Consider the following 25,616-nt stretch of genomic DNA (forward strand, 5'->3'; position numbering starts at 1 on the left):
TTGTTGGTTTGGGTCTTTCATAACAGCAAGAAGCATGATCAGGCTCTACAGCGTGCTAAATTGTAGCTTTACTTCCGCTGCATAACGTCCAAAAGTGTCTCCACTCTTTTTGCTACTCTATTTATGATGGTTATTATTCTTGACCACGAAGATTTGAACCTTGAATCTCTCACTTGAGTGGATGGGTTCCAACCAGCTAGTGCCAGGTTTCTCAAATTGCTCTAGTTAAAAATTCAAATTATGTCTCTTACTAAAATGTTGAAGGCCAAGCTTGACTCTATGTTTTTTTTTTCATTCTTTTTACTTAGAGTCTGTTTGGATGCTTGGACTAAAAATTTTATTGGATTCATGAATTATAGAATTATAAGTTGGGCTAGGCCTACATTCATAAATATCGAGGAATAGCTTTAGAATAGGCCTGCCCGGTTTTCGTTGAGAAAAAAAAAGATCTCAGCACGAATTTAATAGAATTTTCAGATCAATCTTCATTTTTTTTTAATTAGTATTCTCTCGACCTATCTCCATCCATTTTATTTATTTTTTCTCTTGTTATATTATAATAAGAGAAGCATGACTGGAACATCAATTATTCATTCTTCTGCTCGCATGCATGATACATGCAAAAATATGGTAAAAGATAATGGATTTGTTGGCCAATTGGTTAAGAAAGTTTTATCTCTTAACAATAGAAATGATTTATTAACTTAAAGGGCTATCTGGATGCCTGGTTAGATTATAAATAGATAATATATGCAACCGGTAAGGCAGAGGACGATGAAGACTACGGCTTGAGGAGAAACTTCCATTGAGAAGAGCCACGGCATTCATATCCACAAAAATTACAGGATAAGGTAAATCAGCTTTTTATCAGAATCTATTATCCCAAAAACCGTGATAGTGTGGTCAGCTCCATCTCTTCACCATGATAATTCCTTCTCCTCCATCGTCAGCTTCTCACGTGCTTTCATTGGCGTGCACGCACGGTTATTTATGAATAACGACCATCTACACCCCTGAGATTGGTGACGGACAAGACTCTTCTTCATGCAGCAGAGATTATCCGCACCACCACGCCATCGTCAGAAAAATCTGGGGCCCTCTTTTTGCTCTCTTATAGCGCGCTGGACCGTGCTAGTTTCTTGAATCCTTCATCCTTCATCCTCTGGTTTTCTTAAAATGAACTTCGACGGTAGTGTTGGTAAGAGAGGGAGCATTGGAGGCGTGAGATTCGACATCAAAAACCATGATGTCAGACTGATAGCAGTGAGGGGCTGGCAGATCTTTGACACGTCTGTAGTCTATGCCAAGCTCAGAGCTGCATGGAAGGATATCACATATGCGAGGCGAGTGCTGGGGGCGAACCGCATCCTCTTTGGGGAAGACTTGGCCACGTTGATCAAGTGGATCCGAGGTCAGGGGTGTGGCGCTTGTTCTAGACCGCTACTCCACGACATTCGTAGACTCTTAGATGAGTTGGTCTCTCTTGGGCAACACATGTCTACAAGGAGACGAATAGCATTGCTGACTGGGCGGCCTCCTTCGCAGCTCACCATTCTAGAAGCTTCACATAGGTAGACCACGTGTTAGTGCCTTATCCTCTGTATTATTTTCTCTTTTCTAATTTTGTTAGCTGCACTCACACCCGTTGTGTATGAGCCGCCGTTGTATAAAAAAGGAATAAAAAAAAATAACGACCACCCACTTCCAAAAAGGGCATAAAAACCTCATCGAGAAAGAACTCATTTGGTTGGTGTATTCTTCTTGTTTTTTTTGGTAGATTGGATTTATTAAATAATCTCGAGTAAATACATCCGTAAAAATCAGACAATAAAATATCTAACAGCTTAGAAGGAATATTTATCAGTGTGAGTAGCTATATATATATCTTCATCCAGTCTGCAACACTGTTACCTTCTCTAATAGATATATATCATCACTTCATAGCAATTCTATCTCAGAGAAGGGGTACAGATCTATGAAGATAGTGAGCCAAATTATCGCATATCCTTCTTCACGGCTTCTTTTGAGTTGGGTACGCCAAACAATAGAGCAACGATGAAGCTACATATTAGCCACGGTGTGATACTACCTAGGGATGGAATTTTTTTCCTCTCAAGTTACTAGAATTAGTCACAAAGGACGTAGAGGATGTAGCTTGGTTGCAGATTAGTAGACATAATCACGTTCCCATGCACTGGCGGACAGCTCTTGCCCGCATTTTGTGCACGTCGCACATGTTAAAGGTTCTACGTGCCTCACAAATCACAATCGCGCTCGCTGTGGAAAATGAAATTCCACTGCCTTCAATACCTAACATATGGCCAGCTACCTACGCAACAAAAAGGATGGGTTGTTCTTCACTTTCTTGCCAATCCAGCTGCTCGCTACCCACGTACGGCCGGTTCAGCAATACGATTTAGGTTGTCAACTTCGCAGGACGTTCTCTTTGTTGCTAGCCAACTGTGGAAGGGCATGTCCAAGGATCAGTGCTTTCCATGGCGATGCTTAAAGTATTAAATTTATCATTCGCCACCTTTCTAATTGTCCTAGCGGCATTCGCGGAGCCTGGAGGAACTGCCCTCGTCCTCGTGGGGCTCTAGTTCTAAGGAGGACCTCTCAGTTTGTGACTCTGATCGCCTCGGAGCTAGAAGAAAGATTCTTCCCAAAGTTTCTTGTGGCAAACCAAATAGGAATAGTCTTCTCCAATTATGAAACCAAAATCTGCTGCATGGATTGCGGGATGTCTATTGAATTGACATATATTCTCTTAATCGACCACGTTTATTCATGGCTATATTGAGGGCTATGATTATTTGCATATTTTAGTTAATAATTTGTTTCCCAAGTAACAAGAAGTCTCGGTGCTATACAGCAAATTCGGTATGCATTTGCTCCACATTCATTCCTTCACAGGCCTTATTTTTTCCCTGTTTTTTTGCAGATACATACTCAGATTTAATATAGGCTATTAATGAAAAGAAAAAGAAAACAGAAATAAAAGAAAATGAAGAATAGGCAGGACGTGGATGGTGGAAGGGGAAATAGCCTTGAAGGAAAGAAAATGGGAGAGAATGACAGTGTCCGAATATGAGTGGTTTGCTAAACTTCTTAGAAGCTGCATCTCTTCTTTTCTTTTTGTTTATCAGTCCTTTTTTCCCATTTCTCATTAGTTTTAATGGCACATGAACAATGATAGCAAAACACAATCCAAAAACTAAAAGCAGCGCTGAATAACAAGAACAAGGTAACAAGTGATTGCAGCAATAGAAAATAATTTTCGAGAAAGATTATGTTGGAGTAAATGTTTTAGAAGAATATTATTATGACTACAGTAAATTGGAAGCGTAGATAAAGAATCCTAACCTTGAATTTTTATTCTTTTTTTTTTCCCTGAGTAGAATTCTAGCTATACCACCATAAAGTGTGCTCCAACAGTTGCAGGACAATGTAACCTTTTGGGCATTCCAATGGTAACTTCCACACAAGCCCCCTAGTTGTTGTTGGCTTTTTCCTATTCGATATGATGAACAGCTACGGTACAATGCATATGATCCATATAGAAAAGGGAGATGGGTGATTTCATCAACTAATATTGCCGTGGACTTAGTAAAGATCTATTGGTGAGTGCAGAGTGCACCAAGTAGTGTCTAGATAAGAAGCACATGGTGGAATTATGGGGCCCAGGTCACAGCTCCATGGAGCCCGACCCTTCGAGCTTTATATATATATATATATATATATATATATATATATATATATATATATATAGAGGACCACTGGAATTCAGCCCTCGGACGAGATGTATTTGCTGACACCAATCCTTATAGGAACGTACTATTTGGTGGTGGTCAGGGCCAGGGCCTAGCCGGATGTCTGGATGTTATCCATGAAGGAGAACCAAATGAGAAAAATACAGTGCGCCCATCTTCTAATGTAATGTTAATTGGATGCCCAAAATATCGATATTTGAGCTTGCCTAAGTCCTCACAGATGAAAATAAAGTAAAAAACTTTTCTACCAAAAAAAATAGAAGAAAACTTAGGCGTAATTATGATTAGGAGTGGTATGCTAGAAGGAGTTTATGATTAAGAGTGCTATGTCGTCCTAAGTTCTTCTTCTTTTTTGTTTTTTTCTTGCTGCCATTTCGTCTCATTTATTTGGAAGACTGTGTACTTAGCTCTTAGGGTGCTATTGTTAGCCTAGATGCACAAATATAATTAAATATTTCTAATATTCAAAAACAATAAATAAGAAGAATAAACTAGCAAATAACTAACTTGACAATATAATAATAAAATGAAGAAAGAGAGAGAAGATGGCCTGTGGATCGAAGCACGCTGATGTGCTATCCCAGGAAAGTTTATGCCCCCCACGCACGGGTCTGCTGGCACAGATCTCCTAGAGATACGACGACCCAATACAGAACCACGTCTTCCCCGTCAGTGCGCCTCCAGGGAAGAAAGAAGAGCACGTTCACGCTTGCAGATAGCTCAAAAGAAACTTAGAAAAATTATGAGGAGAAGAAAAATTTTCTTTATTTCTTTTCTCCCCAATGATCCCTAGAGCCTTTTTTTATCTAGACTCTTAGAATAGGGAGAAGAGAAAATTTTTATTGTCCTTTGAAATGATCCCTAGAGCCCTTTATATAGGCTCAGGCACGTCAAAAGAAGAAGATTCCCCTCCCGCGGATTGATGACGTGTCTTCTTGTGCTCCTTTGATTCTTCGGCTTATTACATCTTGACCGTTCATGCTTCCTTCCTTCTTCGAGGGGCCTTTCCATGTTTGCTCCTGTGCTGGATACATGACACTTGTCATGGTTTGCTTTCATTAGAAATTCTTCCATGTTTGCTCCCTTGCTTGTGCACGGATGCTTGCCACTTGGCCGTTAACCAATTTTGGTTTTCAAATTTTAAATTATTTGATTTAATTCAACAATCCCCCACATAAATTAAATATTTAAAAAAATTAAAATCAAAATAAAATTTTTTAAAAAAAATCAAAATAAAATGCTGAGTATCTTATATTATGTAATAGGTGTAGGTACTTTTCGGTTTGAACCTTCACTTAGTGACAATTGATTACCTCTGTAGAGCCAAGGTGGACTATGCCTTGAACCTTGGTCCATGGCTCAGATTTCATCAACAGCACACATAATATAGCGTGAACATGCTCGAAGCGGGTTTGCGCTTTACGGCCATGCGCAGGTATCTCTTCATGTGTGTTATTAGGGAACAGCCCACTTTCCACAGTCGCGGCCCCACGACTACACGCATATAGGTGAATCCTGAAAAAGGGTACGAGCAAGTAGGTATCCTGCCTCATGGGTCTCGGATTCATTAAGAGTAAAAACTCAACCTAACCCTTGCTTTTTATGAGCACTGTTGCCCTAGGGATGGAAAAAACAAATAGTGCTCCTCATTAGTCACCTATCTAGCTTGTTTCTACCCATTGAACCTTTTCAGGTTGGGTTACCACCGTGGTGACTTTACTTATGGGCTTAGCCCCATCCCCCTCGACAACTCTAGAACCACTGTTCTAGACAATCCTTTGGTAAGCTGATCAGCTAGATTCCTTTCGGATCTTACAAAATTTAGTGCAATCAAGTTATTCTTTAATTTGTATCTCAATGATTTATGGCGCACTTTCAAGTGCCTATTCATTTTCACATTTGCATTTTCTTGATTGCATTTATCTATAGCAGATCTGCAGTCACAATGAATAGATATAGAAGGTAATGGTGAAGTCTCAATAGGCAAATCTATCAGTAGATCTCTAAGCCACTCGGCTTCAATTCTAGTGGTATCTAGGGCAATCATTTCAGATTCCATGGTGCTCCTAGCTACTACAGTTTGTTTGGTAGACTTCCATGATATAGCTACACCTCCTAAAAGAAAGACAAAACCAGTGGTGGATTTGGTGTCAACTGTATCACTGATCCAGTTGGCATCACTATAGCCTTCCAGAACAGCAGGATAACCACAATAGTGTAATCCTAGAAATATGGTACCCTTAAGGTACCTGAGAATTCTTTCTAGAGCAGTCCAATGATCATTATTAGGATTGTGAGTATATCTACTTAGTCGGTTCACAGAGTATGCAATATCAGGTCTGGTATAATTTGCAAGAAATCTTAAAGAACCAATGATCTGGGCATACAAGCTTTGCTTGACTGGATCACCTAAGTTCTTCTTTAGATGAAGAGATGGATTATAGGGAGTAGATACAGGATGACAATCAGAGTAGTGAAACTTTTTAAGAATTTTCTCCACATAGTGGCTTTGGGACAAAGTTATTCCATTTTCATTCCTTATGATTTTAGTATTAAGGATTAGGTCTGCTTGTCCTAAATCTTTCATGTCAAATTTTAGAGATAAAAATTATTTTACTTCATTAATAATTTCTAAGTCTGATCCAAAAATTAGGATATCATCTACATATAAACATAAAATTATAATTTTGTTATTCTTCTTTTTATAATATACACATTCATCTGTGTTATTAATTTTAAATCCATTAGTTAGAATTATTTCATCAAATTTAAGGTGCCATTGTTTGGGGGCTTGTTTTAGACCATAAAGAGATCTAATCAACCTACATACCTTTTTCTCTTGACCCGGGACAATGAAACCTTCGGGTTGGTTCATGTAGATCTCTTCATTTAGGTCCCCATTCAAGAAAGCAGTTTTAACATCCATTTGATCTATAACCAGCTTATGAATGGAAGCCAAGGCAACAAGAATCCTAATAGTAGTGATTCTAGCTACAGGGGCATAAATATCAAAGAAATCAATTCCAGATTTTTGAGTAAAACTTTTGGCTACTAACCTAGCCTTATATTTGTCTACAGTTTCATCTGGCCTAAGTTTCTTCTTAAAGATCCATTTACACCCTATGGGTTTACTTCCTGGGGGTAGGTCCGCCAATTCCCAAGTATGGTTTTGGATTATAGATTGCATTTCATTATCTATTGCTTCTTTCCAGAAGGGGGCATCTAGAGATTTCAAGGCATCCTCTAAAGAAGTAGGAGAGTCTTCTATTAGGAATGTGTAGTAATCTTCTCCAAAGTTCTTTTCAACTCTAGTTCTTTTACTTCTTCTAGGTTCAGTTTCTTTTTCTTCTTCTCTAAATCTGGTTCTGCTAGAACTAGTCCCTAAGTTATTATTGGTATTTATTTGATCATTTATCCTTGTTTTAAAAGGAAATATACTTTCAAAGTAGATTGCATCTCTTGCTTCCATTATAGTGTTGTTATTAATTTCATTTATTTGAGAGTTAAACACTAAAAATCTATTAGCATTACTCTCAATTGCATATCCTATAAATATTGCATCTATTGTTTTGGGTCCAATTTTCTTTCTTTTATTTTCTGAAATTTTTACTTTAGCTAAGCACCCCCACACTTTTAAATATTTTAAGTTAGGTTTTCTATGTTTCCAGATTTCATATGGAGTTTTATCATTATGTTTGAATGGAATTCTATTCAAGATATAAGATGCAGTTACTAGTGCTTCCCCCCAAAGATTTTCTGGTGCACCTGAACTAATTAACATAGAGTTAACCATATCCATTAAGGTTCTATTCTTTCTCTCAGCTACTCCATAAGATTGGGGTGAATAAGGAGCTGTCACTTCATGAATTATCCCATGTTCTTCACAGAACTGGGTCAGCTCAAAAGAGGTATATTCACCTCCTCTATCAGACCTTAAGATTTTAATCTTTTTATCTAGTTGGTTTTCAGCCTATGTTTTATAGACTTTGAATTTATTTAAGACCTCATTTTTAGCTTTGATAAGATAGAGGTGACAGTATCTAGAAAGGTCATCTATGAAAGTTACAAAATATTTGTTTCCACCCCTTGAGGTTCTCCCTGAGTCACATACATCACTATGTATGAGTTCAAGGAGATCAGAATCTCTACTTACAGAGTGAAAGGATTTTTTAGGTAATTTGGCCTCTACACATATCTCACATTTATCATTATTCTTAATTTTTGATTTTGGGATTAAATTCAAGTGCATTAATCTTTTAATTGAACTATAGTTTACATGTCCCAGCCTACTATGCCAGACAACAGGAGAGTCAATATGAAGAACAATAGAATTTTCATTCATAGATGGAATAATTACATTGAGTTTAAACAATCCAGCACAAAGAAAATCTTTTCCGATGAAAGAGACACCATGGGTTACAATAACTTTATTTGATTCAAAAATAATTCGGTATCCTTGCTGGACAAGCAAGGATCCACTAACTAGATTTCTACGGATGTCTGGAACGTGGTGCACGCCTTGCAGAGTAAGGATCTTCCGAGAGGTAAGTGTCAGATCCACTCGTCCCGCTCCAAGCACGCGCGCCACAGCATTATTACCCATGGTCACAGTTCCTCTACATGAGATCTGATAAGATGAAAACCAGGAGCGATCAGAACAAACATGTATACTAGCTCCGGTATCAATCCACCAGTCAAGTGCTAATTGTGTCATGTTAACTTCAGGTATGAAAGAAACAGACCTGATAGCAGTCTCAAAGGAGTTAGCCCCACAGGTCACCATGTTGGCCTGGGCACCAGAAGTGGTAAGACCCTTACTTCTAGGTTGACGAGGAGTAGTGATCTTGTAGAAGCATTGGTTGGCCATATGGTTGGTCCGACCACAGACAAAACAGCAACGAACAGATTCTCATTCTTTCTCTTTCTTCTGGTTCTGAGAGAAGTTGGGTTTTCTGTTGTTGGGCTGAAAGGAGTTCCTATGGTTGAATGATTTCTTCTTGAAGGACTTGTTGTGGTTGGGACGGAAAAAACGATTCTGATTTTTGGATTTGGGCTTGGATTCAACATTGTTGACTTTGGGCAAAGGATTGGAGGAGTGAGATTTTTCTCTAAGGCGATGTTGTTCTTCAATCCTAATAGAATTTAGGACTTGGGTTAGAGACAGATCACCTTGGGTGTGGCTCAAAGTCTTGGCAAAGTCTGACCAGGTAGAGGGAAGTTTGTCTATAATACAGGCAACTTGGAAAGACTCATCTAAGTGGGTTCCATTTGCCTGGAGTTGAAGAATCAATGTTTCATATTCATGGATTTGATCATTCATAGATTTGGAATCAACAAATTTAAACTTGCTAAAGTCAGAAGCTTTGAATCTCTTTACCCCGGCATCATCAAGTCCATATTTATTTTCTAAGGTATCCCAGAGATCTTTGGCACTCTTAGCTATATAATAAATATCATAAAGCCTATCAGAAAGGGCTCCTAGAATTCTATGAAGACAGTGGTAGTTGGTTTCTTCTGGAGTCCTAGTGGAGGATGCATCATCAGAAGGAGTGATAAGTGCTTAATAATCTATAATTTAGTTATCTTTCCATAGCACTTATCAATGTTTTTAAACTGATAAATATATATTTTACCATAAAATTAAATAAACATTGAAATGAATTTAAAATATGGTAAGAGGTAAATAATTCTTTTCTCAAAACAGATTCTAAACTTGTCTCTCTCCTGGTTATAATCTTTCATGAAAATATATAAGGAGGAGATTGTGTTGACCCGATTTGGTAACCTAATGGAGTTGTAATCAAGCTAAGGCTATAATTAAATGGGTTTTTGATCCTGATTCGATCGAAAGTTATAATTAATTATGTATGGGACAAAGGTTTGATTAACCCTTTTTATTAGGTCACGGTCCGGTTTTTAGTCTTGTCTGGTCGAGTTCGATCTGAAGCAGCTTAGCAAGAATTAAATGACAATGGGCTCAAGGACAAGTCAACCATCATGACCCACCTCAAACCCAAAGTCAATTCCCAACCAATTCGTTATCTGCCTTCATATAAAATTTATAATAATAATAACTAAAAATTCACGATTCACTGTTCATATAAACAGTGTCCCGTTAAATTACTGTTCATATGAACAGTGTTATAAAAAAAAATTAAAATGCCGAGAACACTGTTCATATGAACAGTATTCCGTAAAAACACTGTTCATACGAACTGTGTTCCGTAAAAACACTGTTCATGTGAACAGTGTTAGAGAAAAAATAAATAATACATAATAAATAAATAAATAACAATAAAAAAAATAATAAAAAAAAGGCTTGGCCACTGTTTATCTTCTTCCCCCCTCCCCCGCAGTGCATCCGGGCCGTTCCCCTTCTTCCCGTCGATTCCGCCTCGTCCTCCGCCTGTGACGCAGCCCGCAGCCGAGATCCAGCTCCGCCATCAAGCCGCGTCAAAATCCCGGCGTCTCCCCGTTGATCCCGCGGCCACCCACCATTCGGAGCGATCCTCCCAGCCGCATCAACCGCGTGCCATCCGCCGCCCGTTCCACCTTCCAGCAGCCGGAAGTCACTCCTCCGTGATCAACGCTCACAGCAGCCTCCTCCGCCTCAGCCCGCGGTAGCCTTCATTGTCATCCATCGCACCATCCCGCGATCCGCCTAGCCGATTCAAGGAGCGTCCTCAGCTGTCCAAATCCGGATCCACCTCCCGCAATGCAGTCCGAAAATGCCTCCTCTCAGCCCGCGCCTCCTTCATTCCGCGATCGATCCCAGAGCTCCAGCGATCCCACCAATGCAGCCTCCGCGTCCGGACATCCCGCGACCACATACCCCGGCTCCTCCAGTGATCCAAGCCGTCCGAATTCGAGGCGTACTCAGCGGCTGCCCTCCCCCTCTACCGCGTCCGCCCTCTCCTTCCGGCCATAATCCAGCCATCCACGCAAGCTCACGCGATCTATAAGAGAGGGGAGGAAGGGAAGAAAGGGGGGTTGGTTGAGAAGAAAGAAACAGGGGAGAGGCTCTGTTTCGGTGAAGAAGAAGAAGAAGAAAGCCGAGAGAAAGAAATAAAAAAAGAAGAGAGAGGGGAGGAAAGAGAAGAGTTTGTGATATTTTGAGAATAATGGGAGGTGATCAATTTCATTTGAAGATGGGAGGTCGTCCGGAAGCCATGCTCGGCTAAACGTCTAGTCTAGGGCTGGATGAAGCCCTAGCAATGTATCAGGGCAATTGTAGTTCTTACTTTTTTATTATTTTGGAGCTTGTTTAAATTCTTATTTTCAATGAAATATTTCTTTATGATATTTAAATTTCGAGCATGCTAGTTACTAAACATGTTTGCTAAAGTAGTCTAAGATGATCCATGCCTAGGAAGATGAAGTGTGCTGCATCCTAGATTAGCATACTTAGGTAGACACTTCATGCTACACCGAAGATGGATCTTCCTAACACTCTTTATGCTTTTATTTTAAAAGGCTTGTAGCCAAAATTGCATGCCTCTCCAAAAGACAAAAATTAAGAACACAATCCTTGATGCAATGCTATGTGGTGGAGTCCAAACCCTAGATCTATTTACTCTGATAAATTCCAATCCGTACTCATAGTTTAATTTAGTTAAATCAAGTTAGCAAATCCTTCTTTTTGATTTATTTTTAAAAGAAAAATAACTTATTCTTCAATTCCTGTGGACCGACACCCGTAATCACTATCCTACAGGATACGTGCTATTGCGTGGTTTATTTTTGAAATTGAAATAACCGATCAAGGAGCAAGGTTTGGGTTGTTGCGAGTAGAAGGTCGTGAAGCAGATGGGTTAGACCCACCAATGGCGGAGATCAAGCCTAAGGTGGTGAGCCAGAACCGCATTTGATTCTGCCACCTTCTAAAGTTTTGACCATCAAATTTTTCAGGTTTAGCACTAAGATTTTCAGATGCGTGGGAAGCCATTAGTTTGTAGCTTAACACAATTTTGACACCTGTGGAAATGAGAAGGTTTATGTCAAATTATTGCACTGATATTTAAATTGAACTTTAGATGTCTAATTGAAAAATCCAAAGAATAACAGCCAGATCATCTCCAGATCGGTGGTGGAGCACTTGGCTCACTTAAGTACCAGCCTTTCTTAGGCACGTATGCCTTTTTGACAAGCTTTTCTTAGACACCGTTATTCAATAGATAATTTCACTAGATATCGTTCAATTTTATCCTAAGTGCAATATTAAGCTAGCTCCTATGAATTAACCAATTTCTGAATCTCCGTTTGAATGGAATCTGGAAATTACTCCGTAAGGAGTCCAAATGGTGGTATTAATAAACCTCTTGGAGGTTAAGCAATCTAATATTTTGCTTGAAAAATTAAGTATTAAAGTAAAGCTAGCATAAATGTGTAACAGCTAAAATAGAACAATTTATAATTATGCAGCAAAATATTTAATAAATATTGCAATCTAAAATCTAGTGCTAACTGTACATAAACTTTCCTGGATTGTTAGCCTAGATGCACAAATATAATTAAATATTTCTAATATTCAAAAACAATAAATAAGAAGAATAAACTAGCAAATAACTAACTTGACAATATAATAATAAAATGAAGAAAGAGAGAGAAGATGGCCTGTGGATCGAAGCACGCTGATGCGCTGTCCCAGGAAAGTTTATGCCCCCCACGCACGGATCTGCTGACACAGATCTCCTAGAGATACGACGACCCAATACAGAACCACGTCTTCCCCGTCAGTGCACCTCCAGGGAAGAAAGAAGAGCACGTTCACGCTTGCAGATAGCTCAAAAGAAACTTAGAAAAATTATGAGGAGAAGAAAAATTTTCTTTATTTCTTTTCTCCCCAATGATCCCTAGAGCCTTTTTTTATCTAGACTCTTAGAATAGGGAGAAGAGAAAATTTTTATTGTCCTTTGAAATAATCCCTAGAGCCCTTTATATAGGCTCAGGCACGTCAAAAGAAGAAGATTCCCCTCCCGCGGATTGATGGCGTGTCTTCTTGTACTCCTTTGATTCTTCGGCTTATTGCATCTTGGCCGTTCATGTTTCCTTCCTTCTTCGAGGGGCCTTTCCATGTTTGCTCCTGCGCTGGATACATGACACTTGTCATGGTTTGCTTTCATTAGAAATTCTTCCATGTTTGCTCCCTTGCTTGTGCACGGATGCTTGCCACTTGGCCGTTAACCAATTTTGGTTTTCAAATTTTAAATTATTTGATTTAATTCAACAGCTATATCCTCAATCCTCTTTTGGTTACCATTGTCTTGATTGGATTCGAAGGAATTTTCAGTAAGGCTATTGCGTTGGTGTGTTGGAAAAACAGAATTTCAGAATATTTTTTTTTCCTATGTTCATCTATTATGGCCGTGGCCCTAGAAGGACTTCGCGTCTTCCATGACCGGTCTACATTAGAAATATCTCTTGAGATCTTCATTAAGGCTGGCATTCAAGATATCTACGGGCTGTGATTTAACTTTTTTAAATCTTTTCCCCTCTCTACTGTTATTTTTTGATGATCTTAACAAAAGCCGGATGGTTATCTCTGCCTCCCTTTTCATTCCCAAAAAAAAAAAGGTACTACTATTGGAATTAAGGTTTGAAATTCTGGAAGCCATTTTCAGTTCTAAACTGTTGAAATAGAAGGATAGGAAAAGAGAATTGTGGTTCTGCTTGTCTTTACAATATATAAGAGCAGCCTTTATATAGTACTGGGAGGCTAATAAAGTTTAGTAAGGCTGATTATGTTTGGCACAATCAATCACAAATCAATCAAGGTGAAGTTTGGTAAGGTCGACTAACTTTAGCACAATCAGCCTTTATGGAGACGACTATGTTTGGCACAATCAGTCTTTATGGAGGCCGACTATATTTAGCACAATCAATCACAAATCAATTAATGGTCCTACAATGATTATAACATCTCCCTCAAACTCAAGGTGGTAAAGTGGACGCCAATTTGAGTTCAGAAACAAAAGATCAAAAGATGCCAGGAGGATGAGCTTTGGTGAAAATGTCTGCAGCGATGATAGATCTTAGAGAGAAGGCAATCAAAGCTCAATAATGCTTGTAGATGAAAGCACCATAGAAAAAGAGCAAAAGACCTCAAACTGGATAATGGAAAAGCTGGGGGCAACAAATAAAACTAGAGATTGAAGACTGGGGCGGCGCATGCAAATGTACGCTTCCATGATTTGGAGCGGAACAGTGCCTACCAAGTTTACCTTTGCCAAGTTTATGATGAGATGGTGTGGCGTGCTGCTGGGGTTTGGAGCAGGATCGCATCTACCGAGTTTACCTTCGCCAAGCTTCTGACAAGATGGCGTAGTGCACTGCTGCTGGAGTTTGAAGCAAGACCGTACCTGCCGAGTTTACCTTCGCCAAGTTTCTGATGGTACGGTGTGGTGCACTGCTCCATGCTCACTTGGTCCTCTGGGGTTACAGTGTGGCACGCTACAGTGTGGTCCTCTTAGGTTTGGAGGGGACCACGTCTACCAAATTTACCTTCGCCAAGCTTTTGACGAGACAATGTGGGGCGCTGCTGCTGGGGTTTGGAGCGAGACCGCACCTGCGGAGTTTATCTTCGTCAAGCTTCTGACGAGATGGTATGGCACGTTGCTGTTGGGGTTTGGAGCGAGACCGCGTCTGCCGAGTTTACCTTCGCCAAGCTTCTGACGAGATGGCGTGGCACGCTGCTGCTGGACTTTGGAGCAGGACCGCACCTGTCGAGTTTACTTTCGCCAAGTTTCTAACGGTATGGTATGACGTGCTGCTCCATTCTCATCTGGCCCTCTAGAGTTTGGAGTGGAACCGTGCCTATTAAGTTTATCTTCGCCAAGCTTCTGATGTACGGTGTGACACGCTCCTTTATGCTCACCTGATCATATGGGGTTTGGAATGGGACCGCGTCTAATAAATTTACCTTCGCTAAGCTTCTGACGAGATGGTATGGTGCGCACCGCCACCGCCGCCATGGAGGATATAGGAGTAACGGAAGCGGGTTCTCGGGGAATCTTAACTCCCTCATCTGTAATGGCGCCATTGAGAATGGAGGGGAAAAAGAGAGAGGAAGCAGCGGCGGGAGGACGCGGGCGCGAGCGGGGCCTCCTCCTCTGGATCCCGCCACGGACGGCAGGAACAGGCGCATGGCAGCGAGCGCGAGGCGCACGTGCAGAGCACACGACAATGCTCCTCTTCTCCTCCTCTGGATCGCATGGAGGCAACTGTGGATGCGCTCGTGATCCTCCTCTTTGCCAGATTGAGGGGCGGCCGGCGGCGGCGCATAAGCGAATGGTGAACGCGGGTGGGTCTTTGCCAGTTTCGTCTCAGGGGTTTTTCCCTTCTTTGGGAGCCTTTGCAGAACAAGAAGGGTACTGGAAGAAAAGGAGTTGTTTTTTTTTTTTTTGTGTATGTGTGTGTGTGTGTGTGTGTGTTGTTCTCAGCTTGGGAACAAACCCCCTGAGCCGCTTCCTCACGAAGCAAACCTCCCCCCTTCACATGAAGCCAACCTCGGGAGAGAGAACACTGAGCCCCTTGACCCCTACAGCATCTAAGTGGGCCAGCGCCGCTTTCTGATCGAAAGTAAAACAAAAAATAATAAAAAAAATAACAAAAATAATAATTAAAGAGAAAAGAAAGAAAGAAAGAAAGCAAGCTAAGGTTTTATCAAGATCACGATGAGAAGAAGGGGGCTTTGAAAGCCGCTCGACTATCCCTCAATTCAGGCAGGAGAAACAGAGGATTTGCGAGCGACGACCACGACCACAGCAAAGGCGGAAGAGATGATGGAAGCTTGTTCTGTAATCGGTGACTCTGATACCATATTGAAATAAAAGAATAAAAGAAGATAATTATATTTCTGTCTGTCTTTACAATATATAGGAGCAATCTTTATATAGTACTAGGAGGCTAACGAAATTTGGTAAGGCCGACTATGTTTGGCACAATCAATCATAAATCAATCAAGGTAAAGTTTGATAAGGATGACTATGCTTGGCACAATCAGTTTTTATGGAGGTCGACTATGTTTGGCACAATCAATCACAAATCAATCAATGACTCTACAATGATTCTAATATGAACTATTTTTTTGCTTGTGTAATATGATATTATTCTTTTGTGATTTGCCAACTTACACTTGAAGATTACCCTCCAAGGACAGAAATTTCATTGAAAAAATGATGAGCAGCGGACAATTCTTTTAATCTATATTTTTTGTTCACGTACAATTGCTTTGCTTTACTCCCACTCATCCAATCTCGCCCTCCCAACTGACCATCAGTTCATGCTCATGCCAATGTTCGTATTAGAGAAGTAACCGATTCTTCTTCACACTATTTGCATGGAGCAAGTCATGAACGCGTGCACTTAAAAAGTAACCTACGTAGAAAGAGTGCTCGTACGTGGGATGGTAACCCCCCCTCCTTCCTTTAATTTCTGAGCGTGGAACAAAACCTCTCTCTTCTTTCTAATATTTGAACAGCAGCCTTCCTGCTTCTGTAATGCGATCTCGAGCAAACCACATCAAGCTACTTCTCGGCTCTAAGCCCCCCGTCTTCAATGTTGCAACCCATAATGACCTCATTTCCTGTTCATCTCTCACCTACTCTTTTGATGCTATGCCTCCTCATTCCATTATCTTTTCAAAGAAATCTACCGAGTCCTCCCCCCCAATGGAATGAGAGCTATGAATCGAACCAATCCATTGAGATCCCAATATTCTCCACAGGCATGGCTTCATCCAAAGTTCTCCTAGTCCCAGTTCAGCTTGGTGAGCCCCCTCAAACCCTATATTTAATACCTGATACTGGCAGCGACGCCACTTGGGTCTACTGCGATCGCCTCCCATATCGCCGTAACAATAACTTCTCAAATCACATCTTTAGTTACTCTCGCTCTTCCACCTTTGCTCCCGTATACTGTTCCTCACCTGATTGCACTGGCACCAACCGATGCTCCTCCACCCGAGATCTCTGCAATTATACTCACGAATACGTCGATGGAACGGCAACAGCAGGTTACTGGGCTACCGACACTGTGACAATTAAATCCCACAAGCGAAGATTGGACCTAAAACTCCATGGCATGATGTTCGGATGTAGCTCGCAGGATTTGATCGACCTCACTGATGCTGATGGGATCCTTGGATTGTCTCCTGATCACCCTTCCTTCACCAGCTACTTGGCACCAAAATTTGGATACATGTTCTCTTACTTTCTTTCGAGCAACGGAGGAGTATCGAACCAAAATCTTCTGGTTTTCGGAAGAACCGAGAGATCTGGGGTGAGCTTCGATCCCGAGCAAATGCAGTACACCAAGCTAATACAGACCAAATCTTTCTTCCAGGTCGAGGTCTCAGGTTTGTTATTCGATGATGTGCTGCTCGATATTCCCAAGTGGGTATGGAAATTTGATGCTGAAAATGAGTACAGTGGCGTCATTTTAGACACCGGAACGACGTTTACGTATGTGCCTGAAGTCGCATTTCAGGCCATGCATGATTTATATGCAGAATTCTTTCAACCATACAGCAATGTAACAGCAACCAACTCAGATATATGCTTTAATTCTTTGGCTCCTGAGTTTGATGGAATTCAAATTCCCAGAGTGGCATTTGAATTTGAAGATGGAGCTCGATTTGTTCCACATGAAGCAAACCTATTTTACGAGGATGAAGATGGAAGGCGTTGCTTGGCGATTCAGAAAATTGATCAGAGTGATGGTTCAATAATTGGTAGTAATTTGCAGACTGGTTTCTTCTGGGAGTATGATTTGTTGAATCAGAGAGTAGGTTTTGCTCCATTAGTCTAGCAATTTCGATTGTTCGAACTAGTCATGTCATGATCTCACAGGCATGAGACATGGAAGGTAGAGAGAATTATGTATGTTTTGATCGGCAAAAGTTTTATTAGTATATGTCTAATAACATGATGCTGCAGCCTCCTTCAGAAACCAAGCATGGAGACACTGCTATCATACTCGATCTCATCTCATCACAATCAAAAGGCAACAAAACAGGTATATAGATTCATTCAAGTTGAACTTGCTTTTGCTGGCCATTTCGAATTCCCAGGCAGGGTGGCAAGTTCACTGGGTCATCATCCATGGTTTCTATTGTTCCTACGATCTAAGGTGAAATTGGTTTTTAGCTCAGCGATCACAAGCGGGTCTCCCTTATGAAAAATTATATCCTAACGGCATGCGCCATGTGGCTATATGCATGCCGCCGATCATTTTTGTAGCAATGCAACGAGATGAGCGCTTGATGAATGAGTAGTTGTGATTGGCAGGCAAGCACTGCCACATAGTACACGCCGTACGCCGTGTGGGATACAATATCTCCTTACTTATAGAGTTAGGTTTGTATGTTTCGCCCAAAAGAATGATTCACCTTTGTTCATACAAATCTACCATTAGACCATCCACTGTTCGCTTTGAAATTTGTGCAACAGATAAATGGAGTTTGGGGTTCTTTGAGATCTGTGCAGTAGATAATCCAGTGGTCGAGGAGGATGTATCTTTCTTTGAGATCTGTGCAGTAGATAATCCAATGGTTAAGCATTTCCACCCTTACTCAAAATTGATGTAGTATGTGGACATGTCGATCTTGATGGTGCCGAACATTGCTAAGTTGGATTGATGATCAAGAAGGTGAATTTTAGGTGGTGTTTTGGTGGCCCAAATAGGATCACCAAGATGATCTTAAATCACTGATATTCTTATCTTTGGGTAATCTGATTTTCGATGATTTACGATCATTGTGTTATATTCTAGTGATTAAAGATGTTCAGGTACCTATGAGTAACCTGTTTAGTATCGCATAGAAATACAGGATCACTGGCTATATAGTACCAAAACGACCTCTAATATATTCCACAAAAATATATTTATTAATCATATAAAGATATTATAATAAAATATTAATATTCATTAATATATTCAAAAAAATATATTTATTAGTCCTATAAACTAGTAATCCTATAAAAATATATTAATTGTTATTATAGAATTAATATTTTTATTCGTACTTATAATATATTATTTTTTAAACCTAATATTTATTTTGATTAAAAAATAAGGCAAACAGAAGTGATGCATTAAATAATTTTTTTATATAGATATAAAGTACAATAATATATTTCTACTATAATTTAAAACTATCATTGAATAATAATATAACAATAATATGGTTAACAATTTATTATAATACAATATATATCATAAATGCAATATATATAATATCTATGGGGGTGCAAATAGATTGGGTCAGGTAATGATTGACCCCGATCCAATCTGTTTTCTTGTTTGGATCCTAATTTTGGACCCAGACCCAACTCAATAAAAAATTGGATCAGGTTTGGTTGGGTCCACCGCTATAATTTTTGACCCAACGAGTTATTTGGATCGGATCAGGTCCATATATAACTTGAACCCAAGCCAAAAAATTTGGATCCGGTTCAGGTCCACATTATTGGCAATGAAAAGTTAAGTAGATCGTTCATTTCTCGGACTCAGCAAACAAGCTGGAAATAAGAAAAGATAAATAGATCGTTTATCTTTTACCTTATCAGTTATAAATATATGATTGAGCATAAATGAGAAGTTAAATTGCATATATGCTAGCATAGATGCTACTAAGAATGGATCATAAATGATGCAAAAGATACCAAAAAGAACAGTGAAGATCTTGCAATGTAGAGATACTGAATGACTGGACACGATTTACACTGAAAGTCTGAAAGCAAGTTAGTTATTTGATTGAATAACCAAAAATTTAACCAAGCCAATTACAACACATGAACCAAACTAAATCCTAAACGTTGCACATACCAAATTCATGATCACTGTTAATAAGTCAAAAAACAAAAACATCAAGGTGCCACCTAACCATTGTGGAAGCGGACCTAATAGTGTGTATATCACTAAAAAAATATTTGGGGCACTCAGCGCTTGATAACTGTGCAGAAGTTTTTTTTTTTTTTTCCTTCCTAAAAAATGCGAGTTTGCACGCCCTTCATCTAGACGGAAACAGATGGTTGATCCCTTTTTTTCCTAAATCACATCAAGCCAGCCGATCCGCTTCCTGTCAAGACACATGACCCACTTCCTTCCCGTCGTCATTATCAATATTTCCAGTACTTCATTTGAACGTTTACATGGACCTATCCGAAAATGAATTACATCACAGTCAAGCAAGATAAAACATAGTTCGACGTGTCAGGTGATTTAGACGGCACATGGCAGGTAGTCTAGGCCTTAAGCACCCAATTACAGGCCTCTAGCTGACTTATTTAGTTTATACCCTTACGGCCCACGAACCCAGATAATTTTATGGATTTGGATCGGATCGAGACATATTGTAAAATTGAAAATCCAAAATTATCTAAATTTTAGATTAGTTGGATTGGATCCGAATTCAATAAACCCAGATTCGACCTAAAAAATAGAACGAATCCAATTTTAGAACTTGACCCAGCCCAACGAATCCTTTAAAATAGATCGAGTCTGGTCGGATCGAATCACTGGTTAATCCGACTCATTTGCGGCCTTAAATATCATGTATAATATTGATATTATATGTTAATGATTTATTGATATATCAATTTTTTTTATTAGATTGAGAGATATTTTTGTCCTTAAATTTTAGTTCAAAATTATTACCCTATATTGAATTTCCGATCTCAAAGATAAATATTGCATCACTAAGTTGGATGGTGATTTGAAGAATAAAGATAATTTAGGATCACTGCCATATAAAATTATCATAGTGTAATCAAAATACGGTGATACCATCATTTTTACCCACATCATTCTTACATACCAAATGCACCTATGGTATGTTTTTTTTTTTTTTTCCGGTTCTGGGGTTTTATTTCATCTGCATCTGATATTTTATTTATTTGAAAGAGCTTCATTATAAAAGCCGTGTTTGTACGTGTCAGTCCGTGACTTGTCAGCTGTGGTGAGCGGCGTGATAGGCAATCCACCGGAAAAGTCAGCCGGCCAAACGGCTAAACGGACTTTTGATGGGGCGGCCTCCTCGATGCCGTTCTCGTGGCGACTGCTTCCGTCAACGGAGGGACAGGAGGTCATCCCCACTTCGGATCGACCGGGCGAGTGACAGAGATGGACGGAGGAGCTGCGGGTTCCAGTCCTCCGCCGCCGGAACCGCCGCCGCTTCACCCGGCGATAGCCCCTCTTTCCTTTCTACTGGGGAGGTGGAGAGGGGAAGGAGAGGGCGGTTTCCCGACCATCAATTCCTTCCGCTACGGCGAAGAACTCCAATTTTCCCACTCCGGAAAGGTTCTAAATTATAATCCCCATCTCTTAGTTTTATTATTACTGCTATAATTTATCTAATCTCTCTCTCTCATGTCATGTATTGATCTCTCTGATGTATGGTACGGGGTGGAGCACAGCCTGCGATAGCATACTCCCAGAAGACATGGAAGCTGACCTCCGGAGAGCCGATGCACGCCGAGAGCGGCTACTGGCGGCCCAAACCCGACGGCTCCATCGAAGTCGTAATTTCCCAAAGCACCGGTCTTGTGGAGGTCCAGGTATCTTCGTCTTCTTCTTCTTCTATCCTCTCTTTTTTATAAATCCAGTGCCCTCTTTTCCTTCCCAATTGGTAATCTTCCTCCCTTGTTCTGTTGTTTTTACTATTTAAAAAACAAGAAATGTGTTGCGGGTTCATTCGTTTATGGCATCAAATCTGGGTTATGAAGCAATATTCTTACCAAGTTATTGAGCCTCGCACGATTTTTTCCCTTTTTCTTTTCCAAATTGTTCTAAGTTGATACATATAAGAGGAACAAACGAAGATCCGAAAGAGAATCTCTTGACGAGGAGTTGCGTGGCAATTGGCACCCTAACAAAAAGGGAAAATTCACAGACAAAGAGAAGAAATTTAGGAAGTGTCAAGGCCTAACCCTATAATGGAATCAGGCAACTTGAAGGGAAATATCAGCTACAATGGAACGTCACTATGATAGCCTGTTGATGACATCTCTTGGCAATTTTTCCCATGAGAATATCACAGAAGATAATGTTTTGTTTGATCAAATGGTTTGCGACATTAATAGATGAAGAATTTGGGCAAACAATGGACCATTATGGATACTCACATTGGAGAATGAAGCCTAAAATCTAGATTTCCCTTCTCATTCACCGGTCTTCCGGGTTTAAATGCAGGCTTCTCTTGGAATAATGTTGCCTTGGCTAGGAATTCAGTTGACTGATTCATATTGCATTTGAGGTCTAGCTGTAGAAATTTCTCAATCCTTAATTCATCTATTTCTAATCCATAAAGCTAGCAATGTATGTACAGAGTAAAGCTTGCATTTAGAGTGAGATTTTTGGTCCTTTTTATTGAGGATAGGTATTGATAAAGATTAATACTTAATCAAGAATGCTTCCTACCGAAATCACATACATAAAATAACATGTTTATTATTTGATGACCTTGATTTTTTGCTATAGTTTGCATTGCCAAAAGCTTTTCTTAGTGAAGTATGTTGTTCCATATCGACATTCTTTTCTGTTTTATGAATTTGCAGAAGGGTTCCTATGATGCTGAACAAAAGATTGTGACACTTCAAAGTGAACTAGTTGGGAATGCTGCAAAGGTACTTTTGGTGGAAACACATTAATGTAAAACTATGCAACCATTTGTTCTTCATTATACTTGAGTGAATAATAAGTACAGCCATCTACTTCTTGCTAGCTATATGAGTACATTCTCTTCAGATTGCACTTTGTGGGAAAAGTAGTTTGGTCCTGCGTATTTTTTCATGTCTTGTATTTTGCATATTGCTCATAATAAATTGTGCTTGAAGAATTGATTCTAAAATAGCCATATGTGGGTGGTTAAATTTGAAAAATCATTTTGAAGGATTTAAAACCAACAATAGACTCCCAAATTCTAACGGGATAATTATTTTTCAATAGAACCGCCACTTTGAAGTCATCTGACAGTCTTATGTTTCAAATTTTAGATGTGAATAGAATCATCTATCATGTGTACAAAGGAAAACATTTTCTACCAAAAGCCAGCTAAATAGTTTAGAAACTAGGTAGAAGTTTACAGCATAAAAAGGGGGTGTTTAGAGCATTAAGTTAGGCTCTTTGAACACCCACTCAGCTGCGTGGCATTTTGCCGTCATTATATGAAGAACCTTTGCTCTAACAGCTGTACTCTCTTGCTGCACCAGTGAGAAGGTCAAGTAAATTGATATTTGCCTTAAATATTTGATGCTAGGAGAAGACGAAGCACTCTGTATCAAGGAAAAAATTCCTTTAAAAAACATAGTGGATTTAGCTTTATCCAAGGAAAGAAGCTGTCTGTTTTCTGTTTTTTTGGTTTTTCTTTCTTAAGTACTTGTAAACCAATGCTTTGCATGTATCAAATATCTGAAAAATGACACTTAAAAAGGGTAGAAGTGATAAGAAGAAATGGATTGAATGGAGCAAAATAGGAATATCTAAAATATAGTGTGGAACTTTGCTCCTTAAGGAATAAGTTACTCCTTAGCACCCACAAATGCATCCATATGATTGCTCACTTTCATGTTCAACTTCCACCCAATTATCTTTTCTTGGATCATAGCTCTGTGGTAAAGTAGAATCATTTTACGATGCTCCCCGACCCTGATGTACCAAAGGTAAGAGAAAACTGTTGCCTCTGTAGAGACATCTAATAATAATGAGAAACATTTCTGCCCTCAATGAGGAACTAGCAAAAGAAAGAGAAAAAATGTCTTGCTTTACCTCTGTTACATACAACAAAAATTTGAAAATAGTTCAAAGTTTAACATACAACCAAAGATTAACAAGCAGGGATGTATAATAAAAAAGGGGAAGTTTTGAGATGTTAATTAGCACCCATACAATTAGCAGAAAAGAAAACCAAAGTAATTTTTCCTCCGAACATTGTCAGAAGCAGTCATTTTTACTGCAGCATTATCATGTAAAATTGTCGGTGTCGTACACTTTTTATGGTTTATGTGTTTCCATGATTCCATTGATTGCAATAGCATGTGACTTGCAGCTATTGACTTCCTTCCACACTAAAATATTTGCTAGATCCCTAATTAACAGTTCTCTGGTGTTTTCTATGTGCAAAACATATTGTGGAAGTCATTACCAACTATCATTGTGCTAAGAATGATTCTTCTGCCTTGGGCTATGCAACTATGCTAAAACTCATCAATTTTACTCAAATATTGCCATCAAATGCCTACACCTTTCAAATATCAATAGCATTTATTATTCTGGTCTAGCTAGTCATGCCGAACAAAATTATTCTTATTAAGCAATCATTTTTTTTTTGGCAGGTGAAGGAAATTACCAGAGTTTTTAAAGTGGCAGATGGTAATCTCTCTTATGTTGTTCAGATGGCTACGCATCTGACCAGCCTTCAACCACATCTCAAAGCACTACTTAAGAAGATTTGACATAAATATGTGATGCGACTGTTGAAGCAAATATTGGCTTAAATGAAATGAAGCTTTTTTACTGTTGGACCAAAAATAATCATGTTTAATAATTATAACGATTGTTATTAGTCACTCTAAAAATATATTAATTTGCTGTACCAAGTTTCTGCTTTATTTTGAATTAGCGCTGAGATTTGATCTTGTGTTAGAGGGGGAAAAAATGTCATGACAGCGAAAAAGTTAAACCTATAATCAGCATGGTCGCTCTTATAAACGTTTTTTCAGCCATTATGTAAACCTTGGTCATGGTCATGGTTTAACAAGCCTGATGAGTGGTTGCGGTTTGCTGATCCATGCCAAAATCTGAGAGGTTTTGTGGTTCTGCTGCCATGCTGGGTGACGGATGCAGGTCTGAGAAGGACCAAGAACAAATCGTGCCAAGCTTGCTCCAGCTCGGTTTTGTAGGGGAAAAGAATAGAAAACAATGCTACGATATTTGCATTATATGTTGCCTAGAACTTGGCCTGTGCAAACGATATTATATAAAAAGAGTATCTGATGGATGGCCACAATCCTGTATAACACTCTAAAAGGAGGATGATTGGATGAGAGTCTCCATCTACATCGATGTTTCTGCCAAATGAATGCTACTAAGAAAAGCATGCAATCAACTGTAGTTGATGTTAAGACAAATATGCGGGTGAAAAAGCTCCATGTTTCTTTCATGAGCATCACCACTCTATCCCTCATTTATGGCTGCAACAAGAAGGCCAACTTGAATCTTGGCTGCCAAACTGTAGCATCAGAGGCGTTACTGCATTACTGAGAGTCTAATCACCTCAGACTAAAACAAGACAATCTACTTTTATAGCAATCACCCGCAAGGGCGCACGAAAGATTTGCAGGCAAGCTGGTTGTGAACAAGCCCAAGTGTTGCATCATACAGTTGCTTAATGCACAACTGCTCCATTTCTAGCACATCCTCCTAGCAACAATTGGAACTAAATAGCAGCAGCACCTGGACAAAATAATGATCTCCATAGCATGCCTTGGTTGCAAAAGATGATCTCCATAGCAAATTTGGGACATGACGCCTCAAATTTCAACATCAGGCTCACAGACAAATTATATCCAGATCAAAGAGGCAAATGAGGGCATAAAGCTCAGCATATGCTAGCCACAGTTGGTTCACATCTGGAGAACCACATGCATGCAATAAAAGACTCCAAAAGGAAATCATACTCCAGTTAGCATTCGATCGTATCTTCGTATTAGCAACAGAAACTGCTAGCCTTGTTAGGATCCAAAAAGGTTAAAACTCTAGCCCTCATAGAACATGAGGAACAAGCTGTCATTTTCAAAACGTATGTATTGGATGCAGATGGGCTGTATGTTAATTACATTAAGCCTCCTA

The 25,616-nt window shown here is 39.5% G+C and overlaps 2 protein-coding genes across 3 annotated transcripts; both read left to right on the forward strand.

Annotated features, from left to right (window-relative positions):
• The first annotated feature begins 16,496 nt into the window (after window positions 1-16,496).
• On the forward strand, window positions 16,497-17,576 carry LOC103715606 (aspartic proteinase NANA, chloroplast-like). The gene has a single exon (XM_008803289.4). It carries the CDS (start codon window positions 16,497-16,499, stop codon window positions 17,574-17,576), a length of 1,080 nt encoding a protein of 359 aa, XP_008801511.1.
• Window positions 17,577-20,753: 3,177 nt separating this feature from the next.
• LOC103715590 (nitrobindin heme-binding domain protein) lies at window positions 20,754-24,376 on the forward strand. Of its 2 annotated transcripts, XM_008803277.6 has the most exons (4): window positions 20,760-21,068; window positions 21,185-21,325; window positions 22,325-22,393; window positions 24,101-24,376. In XM_008803277.6, exons 1-4 carry the CDS (start codon window positions 20,892-20,894, stop codon window positions 24,218-24,220), a joined length of 507 nt encoding a protein of 168 aa, XP_008801499.1. In that variant the 5' UTR covers window positions 20,760-20,891; the 3' UTR covers window positions 24,221-24,376. The 2 variants fall into 2 exon arrangements, with proteins under 2 accessions (XP_089781846.1, XP_008801499.1); XM_089925720.1 differs by lacking the exon at window positions 22,325-22,393 and having other exon boundaries at window positions 20,754-21,068.
• The last annotated feature ends 1,240 nt before the right edge of the window (window positions 24,377-25,616 follow it).

The sequence above is a fragment of the Phoenix dactylifera genome, chromosome 1 (genome assembly GCF_051530095.1).
Source record: "Phoenix dactylifera cultivar Ajwa chromosome 1, Ajwa_hap1_PhDact_Kaust_v1.1, whole genome shotgun sequence".
In the NCBI taxonomy this organism is placed as follows: domain Eukaryota; kingdom Viridiplantae; phylum Streptophyta; class Magnoliopsida; order Arecales; family Arecaceae; genus Phoenix; species Phoenix dactylifera.